The sequence below is a fragment of the Pezoporus occidentalis genome, unplaced genomic scaffold, assembly GCF_034315485.1.
Source record: "Pezoporus occidentalis ecotype Australia unplaced genomic scaffold, CSIRO_AGI_Poc_V1 ctg6, whole genome shotgun sequence".
Classification (NCBI taxonomy): domain Eukaryota; kingdom Metazoa; phylum Chordata; class Aves; order Psittaciformes; family Psittacidae; genus Pezoporus; species Pezoporus occidentalis.
This window is the reverse complement of record NW_026915943.1, coordinates 9,037,200-9,051,146: the sequence shown is the minus strand read 5'-3', so window position 1 is coordinate 9,051,146 and position 13,947 is coordinate 9,037,200. Positions and strand designations below refer to the sequence as shown.

General features: G+C 36.5%; 1 protein-coding gene across 3 annotated transcripts in view; it reads right to left on the bottom strand.

Moving 5' to 3' along the window:
* Positions 1-13,947, bottom strand: part of DEUP1 (deuterosome assembly protein 1) — a 49,549-nt gene that overhangs the window by 29,238 nt on the left and 6,364 nt on the right. For 2 of the 3 annotated variants that reach the window (XM_062639293.1, XM_062639294.1), the window contains exons 3-5: positions 9,651-9,822; positions 8,196-8,291; positions 1,829-1,963 (exon numbers count right to left, since the gene is read on the bottom strand). In XM_062639293.1, coding sequence (XP_062495277.1) covers positions 1,829-1,963; positions 8,196-8,291; positions 9,651-9,822 — 403 coding nt within the window. Of the gene's footprint in view, positions 1-1,828; positions 1,964-8,195; positions 8,292-9,650; positions 9,823-13,947 lie in introns of those variants that run through there. The other variant, XM_062639296.1, reaches the window with a different exon arrangement.

Genomic DNA, 13,947 nt, shown 5'->3' with positions numbered 1-13,947 from the left:
AAATTAACAGTATACTGTTTTATACAGTGAAAACTGTAATACTTATAATCTGTTATAAGAACTTCCTTTTCCAGAATAGAAATGTTGATTCCAAAATAATTTTTACGATTGTTCTGTACTGGTGTATTTCCCAAATTAAAAAAAATAAGATTTTATGTCCGAAATTGATTTGCTGAAGCAAAATTGATTGCTTTCCAACATATAGGGGACACCACCTAGAGTACTCAGTTTGACTCTGAAGACCCAACACAAGAGGGATGTGGACATGCTCAAGTGAGTCCAGAGGAGGCCACAAAGATGCTCTGAGGGCTGGAGCACCTCAGCTATGGAGACAGGCTGAGAATGCTGTGGTCGTTCAGCCTCAAGTAGAGAAGGCTCTGGGGAGACCTTAGAGCAGCTCCCAGTGCCTAAAGGGGACCTATAAAACATCTGTAGAGGGATTTTTTACAAGGGCATGTAGGGATAAGACAAGAATGGCTTTAATCTGAGAGAGGGGAGATTTAGATTAGACTGTAGGAAGAAATTCTTCACTACAAAGGTGGTGAGGCCCTGGCACAGGTTGCCCAGAGAAGCTGTGGCTGCCCCATCCCTGGCAGTATTCAAGGTCAGGTTGGATGGCACTTGAAGCAATCTGGTCTAGTGGACAGTGTCCCATGGCAGAGGGGTTGAAAACAGATGATTTTAAAGTCCCTTCCAACACAAACCAACATATGGTTCTATGATATATTAATACAAATCCTCTCTTACAGCTTTCCTCATATCCGGTTTGGCATTTTAAACCAATATATATCATTCTTTTTTACAAGATGCGATACAAATGGAGTTTCAGACTCTTTAATGAGGATGGCTGGTTCAAGGCCTTACTAAGGCACTGCTGAGCTTAGTAGATTTTCAACATGGTAATTATTTTGTGAATACTAGAATTCGCTGAATATATTCCAAGCACACATTTTTCATCCTGCATAATTAATCAAATTACAGCATTGTGTTACATTATTTTCACATCTTAATTTTGACGAAGGTTATTCTCAAATTAGCTGGATCAGATAGCTTCACAGTAGTGATATATTTTGTCAATGATAGATATATAACCCATTTATTATTCTTGTATTAGCAGATGTTGGCCGCTGCGCTGCAGTCCAAAGTGTAGTAGCTCTTCTGATGGTAAGGACTCTTCCATGCGGAAGAGACAACAACATTACGTAAAGCTAGAATGTGTCTAGGATGTGTCCTGTTATGTAGCAAAGTCATCTGAAGATTGCAGAGGTTAGTCCTGTATCTTGTGGAATAACATAGAAGACACGCAAGTATGCTCAAGTCCTTCTCCTCTGGGGTACTCTCAATCCCTTCATCCCCCAGCCTGTACTGAAATGGGTGTAACAAACAGTTTTCCAATACTGAATACTGTCTTATCTAGCCCTACATGGTTGAGTTTGTCCTGAGATCTATAAAACTTGAATTAATGGTAGGAATTACATGACTGTACCCTGCATATGTAAAAGATCTCATGCCTCAAGAGATTATATCATCCAGTACAGGATAATATAAATCCAGGATAATATATCCAGTAATCAGGAAAAAATAAAATCAATTTATAATTACATTTATGAAGAAAATTATCTGTATGAATTCATAGAACTATTAAAAAAACTAATAAAACTTGGATAAAAGAACAAAACCTGAATATTAATGATGCACCTTTTCTTGCTAGAGCAAGCAAATGATAAAATTTTTGTACAATTATCAGGAAATTAAAGTTCATAACTGTAAGCCACAAATTAGTCTAAAGGCACATTAAGATTAGAATATAATAACAAAGTATTCTTACCTGCAGTTTCTTGTATAAATTGCTCAGTTCAGATGGTGTCTCTATCCTTTCCTCACATTTTTCTCTACTTTCAACCTTTTTTTGTTTTAACTGATGTAACCGTAGCTTTTCATAGCTATGTGTCAACTTTGAAAGCTAAAATGAAAGCAGAGTTAAACATGCAGAATCTATCAAAGGTAACCACTTTGCCAAATTTTTCCTTAAACTATAATCCCCAACTGCAGCTTCAGCATTCTAAATATTTAATCAGCGTAACAAAGAGGCAGTCCATCAATAAAGTTAATTTATTAAAGATGAACAAAAGTAAGCTTTCATATGAATGTTAACTAACTTTTCACATGTGGTAATCTGACAGCTGTTTATTTCTCCTGAAGTCCTTTATGGCACAGTTACCCACAGTGTCATTTCCTCCACTACGTCTATATGGAATGTTCCATACTTGTTTACTGCCATCTTGTGTTGACATTTTTAAAGGGTGCTTCACTACCCAGATGAAGGATTAGCATTAATGCGTTTTAAACTTGAATGTTTTTTATCATGAACATAGTTGAAATGTTATATGTGTGATGACTGCATTCTTCTTGAATCATTAAGTGCCAAAGAGTGTCTATGGGAATTAGACACTAAGTTCTGCCTATGGATCTTACCATGGAAGCAAGGCTTGGGAGTCAGAGGCAAAAGAGTCAGAGGCAGAGAAGGAAGGGGACCAGTAGAAGTACCACTCTCTTCAGAAGGTACCAGCTTCTTCAGAAAAACAACCAGTCTGATAAGCAGTGAGCTATACTGCACAAGCAAAGGGACTATGGCCATTAACAGGCTTGACACAGCAAACTGACATATACTGGTAGCGATGTGTACATCTAGGTTTGAAATCAAAAAAACAAGAAAATCAAGGATATTGACAAAGGAAGCACTTAAGATATGGTCTTGATGGATGCTGAGTGTTCTTTTCAAAGCTGACAACTATGAACACCAATCATGCTGTTATGTTCTTTTAGATTCAGGTATATATGACTTAAAAATTCTGACTCTAACATAAAGTTATTTGACTAGGCAAATAAAATCCATAAAATCTCGTGGTTTTGTTAACTGCTCAAGTGAACTACTGTTTGGAAAAGAAATCACTTCCAAGGAAGTAATTGGAAATGGAATTGAATCCTATTAAACAGACGAGGAATAAGCAATTGAGATCTGTGCAGATAACAAAAGTGGTCAGAGTAGTCCAGAAAAGATACAGAACAGAAATTGGAGTTTAAAAATCATCTGGAAACTTCCTAGAGATATTTGAAATGATTTTGGGAACTCATACTATGGAACAGCAAAAAAGAATTGAAAAGATGACCAGAAGATAGATTGCCCTAGACTACAAAGTTTCATGAAATAGGGAGGCTGGGATAGAGTTAATTTTCTTCCTAGTAGCTGGTGCAGTGCTGTGTTTTGGATTTAGTCTGAGAATAATGCTGATAACACACCGATGTTTTAGTTGTTACTAGGTAGTGCTTAACTCTAAATCAAGGACTTTTCAGTCTCTCATGCTCTGCCAGGGAGGAGGGGCACAAGAAGCCAGGAGGGAACAGAGACAGGACACCTGACTCAAACTAGCCAAAGGGGTATTCCATACCACAGCACATCATACCAAGTATATAAACTAGGGGGGAGTTACCCAGAAGGGACTGATTGCTGCGCGAATCAGGCTGAGTATCAGTCAGCAGGTAGTGAGCAATTGCATTGTGCATCACTTGGGTTTCCTGAATTTTATTCCTCTTCCTTGCTTTCTCCTATTATAATTATGATTTCTATTATCATTATATATTAATTTATTTCAATATTAAACTGTTCTTATATCAACCCATGGATTTTACCTTCTTCCAATTGTCTTCCCTATCCGTCTGGTGTGTGGGGTGGGGAGGAATGAGTGAGTGGCTGCATGGTGCTGAGTTACCAGCTGGGTTTAATCCATGATACCACAACAGGAGGTCCAGGGACAGATTTGCCCAACTTAGAATTTCTGAATGTAAATCCAGTAACATGTACGTACAGAGCTGAGATACCATCTTCAAAACAGAATCAAAAGTCTTGCAGGGAAGCTGCCTATATTTGAAGTTGACCTTGCCAGAGAACACAGTTAAGATAAAATATTTAAAATGGGTCAGAGTATCCAGGTTCAAGCAACATGGAACTCATTGACTCTGGAAGAAATATATCCTTTTTCAAATAACAGTAGTTTTGTTCTTGAATATCATGGAATATGTGAACTGCCTGGGAAGAGCAAACTCACATGAAGTTATTAGACTTCATGTGAAAAGGTAAGGAAATACAGGATCCAACACTTCAGGAAACCAGTCCAAAATGGAACAGAATATATTAGACACAAATCACTGCTGCTACCACCAATGATAATAATGATAAAGGAAATAACAAGGGAAGAGAATACATGTGAAAACCCTGCAGTAAGGGGCAAATAATACCTCTTTGGTCAGTTTAGGTCAGGTGTCCTGCCTCTGCTTCCTCCTGGCTTCCCCTCCTCCCTGGCAGAGCATGAGGCTCACAAAGTCCTTGGCCAAACCAAAACATTGCTATCAGTTCTGTTCCCAGGCTGAAAGTCAAAACACTGCACTGCACCAGCTACCAAGAAGGAGAAACATGACTGCTACTGCTGAACCCAGGACAAATATCCAAAATGATAATATATAATTATTTTAATATTAAATTAAAGAAAGTAGGATATCTCACACATTATTGTCTGGATGTTATCATGACCAGTAACTAGACTAAAATCCAAGATTCCTTCAATTTAATGCTAGATATTTGATTTAAAAATTACATCCAAGTTGTTCTTTTTGCACAGAGCACAAGTGAGTTCTGGCATTTTAGTGAGCTCTGGGGTGGAAGACTTTATCTAAGTTTAGTAGCCATCCAAGCCTGAGTTACTCTGCATTAGAAAAGCTGCCTTCAAAAGCTTAGTCATTTCAGTTATCTGAAATTCTTGTCACAAACTGACATAAATTATATTCTAGGGGTGTCTATTTCCTTGATACTAAAGGAAGCCTGAGCTAGCTCAGATGTAGCCATCTAGCTTTTAAATGTGTAAGTGAGGCAATTAGTTGCCAAAGTGCTTAGAGCAAGAATGGACTCTTATTCTTTTGCTGAAGAATTTCTGTCATTTTCAGAAGGAGAATAACTACCAAACAATATTGAAAAAAAAATATGGAGAAAAGTAATGAAGATAAGCCCCTAAAGTTTTTGCTATTTAATTATGAAAGAGTTGTATATTTGCATGAGAGCAGCAGTGCGCCCTAAGAGCTTCAGGTAACATATCAGAAATTATTTCCCCAATACAAGAAAAACACTGATTTTTCTTCATTCAAAAGACACACAATTCAGTGGGAATGTTGGTTATTAAATAGCTGCTTTTATCAGGAGCAAGGTTAAAAAGCACAGAGGACCACAGAAGCAAGAGTATGACAGAGAGATTTGTTCTGAATAGGCTAGCATTCTGAGAGTGAGAAAAAGAGATCCTATTTGTACCAAAATTAGGAAGGAACGAAAATTGGGAAGGATTTTAAGAATACATCTGCAGAGAAAAATACGATGTTACTGGTAAATAGTAACACACTAAATTTTAGCTTTTAAGGTTATACAGCAGAGAAGGAGGTCTAACTTTCAAGTGAGGGTAAGAACCAAAAGGGAAAGGAAATTTGATATTGTCAGGGAAGCTTGAGACTTTAGGTATGAGTTTGTGCAGCTCAGAGTCAGGGAAACTGAAGTCATTCTATTGTAGACACCACAGCACTGTAATTTAAGGAAGAAACTGAATAAGGAGATGTGGCAAAAGCTGGTGGAGCAGAGCAAAATAGACCTACTGTCTGTCACAGGAATTTTTCTGGAATGAACTGGAATTGTTTTGACAGGCAAGTTTTCTGTTCATCACATAGAGAATCTAGGCAGGCCTCCTAACTTAGGCACTTTTTGGGATGGATATTTCATGAAGAAATGTGGTATGGTGAAAGGAGACGAATGGGAATTGGAAAAAAAAATGCAAATGGCATCACTGCAGGAACCTTTGGTAAAATAAACAGAATGACTGATAGAAAGGAAATATTTGGACACATAGACTGGGAAAGTGATGCATATTCTTAAGAGCTAGAAATACAAACTTGTTGCATAAAGATAAAAGAAGAAGCAATCAGAAAATTCAAAGAAAGGTTAGGTTGTCTGAGTGATGGGTAAAATGCAGAAGCCTGGCAAGAACTATAACCAGGTTTACAGAGAGAAGCTTGTGGATTAGGAGGTATAAGACTGTTAAAAAAAAACACAGAAAAAACAGATCATACTGACCCAAGGTAAAAAAAAACAACAACAAAACCACAGAGAAAACAGATTGTACTGACCCAAGGAAAGGACTTACAGGTAATGAACAGCTTCACAATCAACATTTTGAAAGTTACAGTTTCCTAAAGTTCCCTTTCAGTGAAGTTCTGAGCAATAACACATAACATAAACCCATTTTTAGCTTATGATAAATAAAAATTGAATGAAAAATATTTCAGCAAATGTGAAAAAGGATGAGAAAACAGATCTGCTGTATTTTGGGGGATAGTTCTGCATTGCTAAGAGTACTTTACAACTGCCATGTAAAAAGTCACAGTTTTTCATTGTATGGTGTTTATCTTCTCAGTGATCATGCTAAAATACTGTTTCTTTTCCTGTAATTTGTGTCAATTATAAAACAGCATTTATTTCTAGGTACTTCGCAAAATAATTTAAAGTGTTAATTATATAACAACCAAAGCATTTACTGCTTACACACAGAGCTGTTTGCCAAACCAATTTCCATATATAAAAAAAATAACAGAGAACATGCACTTAAAAGTAAGCTATACATTTATTCATTTTATGGATTTGGGTGGTGTTATCACCTCTAAATGAATATAATGATATCCAATTCATGCAATCCAATGACTCCATGGTAAGTTTAATGACTGGGAATTTTTAATTTTAACACTAAACCCCTGGTAGGAGAATCTAGTGAAGGAAACAGTAGAATAGAAGGAAAAACAAACAAAAAAAACCAATGCAGAATTGTGCACGTTAACTTGTTAAAATCTGCAAAGCAGAATAGACTGAAGTTTGCTAAGAATTTAGATTCATGATTAAAGTGGAAAATAATGAAGAGACAAAAGTACAGACACAGGACAAACACAGCCAAAGACAGTCACAGAATCATAGAATCACAGAATGGTTTGAGTTGGAAGGGGCATTTAAAGATTGTCTACTCCAAGTCCCCTGCAACAGGCTTCCACTAGACCACAACATTTTCCACTAGACCAGCTTGCTCCAAGCCCTGTCCAGCCTGGCCTTGAACACTGCCAGGGGATGGAGCAGCCACAGCTTCTCTGGGCAACCTGTAACAGCGCCTCAGAGAGCTCATTTAAAAGAAATAAATATCCTTCCTTATGTACAATTTAAATCTCCTGTCTTCCAGTTTAAAAACCTTGGTCCTTCTGTTACTACAGGCCCTGGCAAAAAGTCTCTCCCCATCTTTCTTATAAGCCCTCATTAAGTACTGAAAAGCTGCAATAAGGTCTTCCCAGAGCCTTCTCTTCTCCACTCTAAACAGCCTAAACTCTCTCAGCCTTTTGTCATAGGAGAGATGCTCCAGTCCCCTGATCATCTCTGTGGCTCTCCTCTGGACCTGCTCTAACAGGTCCATGTCTTTCCTGTGCAAAGGACCCCAGAGCTAAACACAACACTCCAGGTGGGGTCTCATAAGCATGGAATAGAGGGGGAGAATCATCTCCCTTGACCTGCTGGCTATGTGTCTTTTGATGCAGCTCAGAACATGGTTACTTTTTTTTGGGCTGCAAGTACACTCTGAAATAAATAAAGCCAAACCAAATTCCCAGCATTAATAGTCCAAGTTACTCTAGTTTTGATACTATGTTCCCTTATGGAGAGCTATCAGACCACATCAATAATCCCTGTAAATCAGGCAAACTAAACCCAGAAAAACTTGTGGCAAAGACATGATGAGAGCAGTTTAAGTCTAAATATTCCTGATGTGCATCAGAATCTTACTGAGCTGAATCTAATTATGTATTTTATTCATTCACCAAGGTTTTGGTTTATTAGTCAGGACATCAAGTATCTGCCTTTATAACAGATGTTGCAATCACATCAAAATCCATCAAAAGAATTTGGACATGTCACTACAGAAATGACACTGGAGCCTGGTAAGAAGCTGAAGTCATTATCATTTGTATGACATGATTCATCTTTCCCAAATCCATAAAGGTACATCTATACCATTAGGCATTAGGTTCTTTATAGTGCAATCATAAAATCATGAAATTGACAGTTTTCTTACCTCAGATCTCAGTTCTTGAAGCTGAATTTCATAATTCTGAGCCATTTCATATTTAGTTTTCTGTAAGTTTTCCAGTTTCTGTTGAAGTAGTCTCACCTACAGTTACAATAAGTATTCAAACTTACCTTTTCTGAAGTGTTCCAAAGTATATCATTTTTGGATTAATAATTTGAAACCTTGAAAGCAGGCATGTGCTTAAAAGATAGATGCTAAAAATATATACTCATTCAGTAACTTAATAACAAAACTGGACACCGCGAACCCACATTGTGTCAAAATCAAGTTAGGGATTTTATAGTAAAAAGTCTCACTGTATGCTTATGCTATGACTTAATGATAATACTGTATGAGCCTGTCATGAAAGACCATTTAATGCAGTTTTTCTGACCCAACTTTATGAACTGCTGTGCTCCATTAAGCAAGTTTTGCTTGAATGGCTTACACAATCCTATTAATGACTTTCAACTAGTTATGTTCAAATTGTTGGGAGATACTGTAGTCTCATTTCAGCTCCCTAAGTAAAGTGCCATTTGAGAAATCTTGAATTACCTGAGTTGGACAGAGACCTGAGAAATATGACAAAGAGCATACATGACATCTATATTTTTCAGGTGAGAGCAGCTGGAAGATAGGTAGAATATGCAAAAATATTTCAGGTAACATCTCCATACAGGCAAATAAATTGATGCTTTAAGGACTGGATTAGATGAATTATTCTCTTGGCTTCTCTGGCTGCAGTGACTAAGGGCAAGTTCATAATTGCTCATTAGGGAGAGTTATTTCATTTTCAAAGCTCCCTCTGGCAGTTCAAGATACCTAGCTCACACGATGATGCCCAACTGTAAACACCTAACTTCAGATGTCTTGAACTAGAACTGAATGTTGTGCTAGGATTTACTGATGCTTCTAAATGAATATTCAGAAGACAAGACTATGAAGTACAGGCAACATCAGGTACACTGTGGCTGTCAGTTTGATAAGCAAGTCTTAAGTGGTGATACACTTTGGATCTTCACTCTTAATAATAAAATTATCATACAAAGACAGTATATCATGTAAAATAATAAAAATCAGGTGTAAACGGGAAATACAAAGATGTAATTTTCTGAAACTTTTTGAACTGTACATTTCTATTTAAAATTTTTGACGAAACTAGAAGTGTTGGCATTTAGAAAAAACATCACGTTATCTTTTTACAGGTAAACTGAGGATATTCAATTTAGTCTTTAGGGAAACAGAAGGAATATGAGACTTTCAATGACATTTTTACAATCACTTTTTGGAACAGAAGCACACTTTAAGGCATAACACTAAGGATAATTAGTGACCTTTAGAGGGTGTTTGGTATTTTTACATGCTAGAACAAACACATCTTCTTACAGAGCATTTAGAGCACACTATTAACTAACCACCAGAATAAATACTTTCTTTATAGAATGTGATATTCTTAAATACCTCTTGACCTTTTTGATCCAGTTCGCTTTGGGCACTTGTTAATTCTTGATTCTGGATATCCATCTTTGCTTCTAAAACTTTCATCTTCCTTTCCCATTCCACTTTCTTGCTGTTTACCACAATATCAATTTGATGCACTAGTTCCGGAAGTTCAGTTTCACATGCAGAAGTTCTAATAATGTAAAAAACAGAGATTTATTTTTTCAAATACAGAATAAGGGAGAAAACAATTTTTTTAGTTACATTGCTAAGATTTTATTTTAATTCTAATGGAAATAATTACTTTTTCAATATCAGGAAGAAAGAAATGGGAACATTAAATGATGCCTTCAAATGCAGGTAGAATCTCATTTCATCCATCTTTAGTTTGCCTAAAGTAAAAATCAGAGTATTTAACATATTCTGAACTATTTGTCTAGCTTAAATGCTGTTTGATATCCTTTTACTCCTTCAGGGATGAACTGTGATGTAAGCGTAAGTTAAGTTGAAAGTATCCAGGCCCAAACCTCAATGGACAAAGCTGGAGGAGCTGAATATTAAGTTGCTACTGGGCACAGGACTTCCCAGTAAGAGTATATAAGGATGAAAGCAGTTTGTTATTAAACAGCCAGATTTAAAGCGAAGCACAATACTTAATTGCTAGTTCAATTCTACACTGTTTTCCCATTTTGTATGTGGAAAATGGACTTACATAACAAGGTGACTTGTATAATAATAGGAAGGTTTTATTCTACTACAAAGCACAGAAGTGCATTTTGAAAAAGAACTTCTCTTTGGGGGACTGTGTGGTGGATTTCATAGAGGTTTGTATAATATCTGCAACATATACATTTTATTTTTTTTCCAGAGTTCTGAGGTTAAATTTGGAATACACCCCCTGCATTACAACTTCATTATCAATAATAGGCAATGTCTTACTCTGTTGCTTCTAGAATATGATGTATCCTAAGTAGCAGAATAATGATGTATGGTGAATTTATGCTATATTAGAAACTGCTTTTGTTTGGACAGTGTGAAGCAATGTTTAAATCAGCTGATGTATACCATTTAGCGCATATACACAAAGTATCTGAACTTTAGCATGGAGATTTCTTTATTCTAAATCCATTCGATACCAACTTTGTATTTGATGATGAATAGAAATAAAAAAAATGAAATAAGAAAGATACAGACTATAGAAACTTTGGTTCTGGATGCTTTTTTATGCAAGAGATTGTATAATTCTTTCTACTCTCTAGAACATTTTATTTGTAGAAAATGACAATTTCACATCAAAATGTTACAGTCTTTCTGGGGTATATGACATTTCTTTACTGAAGTTTATTGCCCAGTTAAGCTCAATTGTTTTATGAGCTGGTAGCTCCTCTCAACCTCTACATTTACAGCTGGCATTTTACATTTGCAATTATTTATTTAAAAGTCAGACTCTTTCTAGAACTCATGGATCTGTTCATCTTCCTGGGAAAAATTCCAGTTTGATTTTATTTTTATGTCATAATTAAAAATGTTTACTGAAATGTTCCTGTTTATTTTCCTAATTTACTGCTTCTTATTGAATTAACCTGGAATTCTAGAGTTTGGGAAAAATGATATTTGAGACAATGTACACTCTTGCCTAATTCCTCCCCATAAAATAAAGAAGGGGAATTTTATTCCATTAACATTCAGAGGTGCTTTTGGACTGCTGCAAAGAAGGCTGAGCTATTGAACAAATTGCTTCACTATGTATAGGAGCCCATAAATTTTCTATAAAACTTTATTTCCATCTAGTCATTTGGAAAAAAAAGTCAACTTTATTTTGTATCGCTGTGATTAATTACACATCACCAAACCCAATCTGTTATTTCTCAATCACTGAAGACTTTAATTTAATCTCAGTTTACTTAAATTGAGATATTAATTCTATATCAGAATTAGTTCAGACAATGTTTCTGATAAAAGTCTTTAGCAGACTTACTACTGTATCACTTGCTTTGTGTCATTTATCAACTTAATTTGGTTTTGGAAAAGTCATACACAGAACGTTGGCTGTAGATAATTTTATACTAAGCACGTATCTCACTGGAGCAAAAGAAAACCTTTCCCTGACTGTTTTTAACCAGTGGATTAATGTGTTGAGTTTTAAACTTTTGAGGGGTAGCATATCTTTCATTTCACTTTCTGTAAACATTTAGTTCCCACACAATTGTTTTACAATCTCTTACCTGCACATCCTGTTCTCATGAGTTAACTGTCTATAAACTTTTCAACTTCTTTCTCATTTCTTTTTTAGAGCTTTTCTAATACCTTTGTCCTTACCTGTTCTAGTTTTAATTGGTTTACTTTTTTTTTTTCTAAATAAGAGATTCTATTTATGTTACCTTAATCTACAGCTTTATTATTGGAGAGGGACTCATCACTAGGGACTGTAGTGATAGGACAAGGGGTAATGGGTTAGAACTTAAACAGGGGAAATTTAGATTGGCTATAAAGAAGAAGTTCTTTACTGTAAGGATGGTGAGGCACTGGAATGGGTTGTCCAGGGAAGCTGTGAATGCTCCATCCCTGGTAGTGTTCAAGGCTAGGTTGGACAGAGCCTTGGGTGACATGGTTTAGTGTGAGGTGTCCCTGCCCATGGCAGGGGGGTTGGAACTAGAGGATCTTAAGGTCCTTTCCAACCCTAACTATTCTATGATTCTATGATTCTATGATTAATTTTTGTAGAAGACATACTTTTATCTTATCTTTGTCACATGTTCTTTAGTCATTGCAACTACATCTTGGCCATGAAAAAGATTATTCCCATTTAAAATCTTAAAATTACTCTTATCAATGGTATGATCTGATCTTTGTGCAAATTTCTGCATATTTCCCTTTGCAGCTATTTAGAGGTTAGTGTATCCAATTACTGCTGTATCTAAATGAAAGTACAAATATAGTCAGTGTTGTTTCCCCACTGTCAACTCTCTCACCCTTATCTCAACCAGTTACACTGTTAGTAAACTGTCAGTGGTACATCCGCTTTATCTTCCCTTTTTGCATTTGTCACAGTGTATTCACAGAATCACAGGGTCATTAGGGTTGAAAAGGAACTTTGGAGATCATCCAGTCCAACCCCTCTGCCAAGGCAGGGCCACCTAGAGCAGGTTACACAGCATTCATTGTACAACTGAAGTTTAATCTACATTTCTATTTCCTGATACTGTTGCATAATTTTCAAGTCTCTTCTTATTCTTTTTTGGTTTTGATTAGAATCCTGTATTGAATTCCCCGTTGATAGAGCCAACAATCGTATTCTTTCATAAATTTATCAACTATCCCTCTTGATAGCTAAACTGATGCAAAAAAATGTATTGTAACCTATTACTTTTTGTGATAATAAATTTAGCCTTCTGTAAAATGAGTTTCTTCACTTAAAATGGTCTCAGGATGCTGTGACATCATTTTGAGTTATGACATGCTCCATTTTCCTTTTAATAATATTACTTATCTCACTGGCATTTTCCCCCAAGGTAAAAGTGATGGCCACTGGCTATAATTGAATTGGTTCTTTCATTTATAAAAACTTAAATGGTATGTATTCTCTTGACTGCTGACAGTACACACCTCTGTGTGCCTCTATGTGCACAAGAAGTGCCTTTCTGATCACTAATCAGTTTGCAGCCATTGTAATATCTCTGTGGCACAATGGTTCATTAAAATGAGCATAGCTATTTCCTTAAAATGAGCATAGCTATTATTTTATGAAATAATTGCCATAGAGACAGTCACACAGTGACAAAAGACCATGCAGCATGTGAATAATGAAGCAGGAACCTAGGAAAGGGTTAATGATAAAAAGCACAGCAGTGTGCCTGTATCTGCTCCATCCTAGGAAGTGCTGGAGAGGCTTTCAGTACCCAAAAGTAGCACAGAATGTCATTTTGTGTCACGAACATTGCAATCTTGCGTATGTTTTTGGGGGGACAAAAGAGAATGTGCCAAGCAATTAGGAGCTCTACTTTAGCAGAACTGCACTTAACCAAACACAGAGCCATGTGTTCAGAGGCTATATCCCTCTTGCCAGTGAGTCTTCAACTGCTGAGCAGGCTGCCAGCACAGTGCTGAAGAACATGTAAGCCAGCTAACGTGCTCCTCACTTTAAGTGACTGTGCAAACCAAGACTTCATGTAAGCAGCTGCTTTTACTCCTGGTAGTTGATACCACCATCTTGTGTGAATGCTAGCATGAAAATGTTTCCTTTCTTTTGTGGTAATGTTTCATATTGCAGCAGTGAAGCCAGCTCTCCAAATGTCTGCCCTTCTCGTGCCCATGTTGA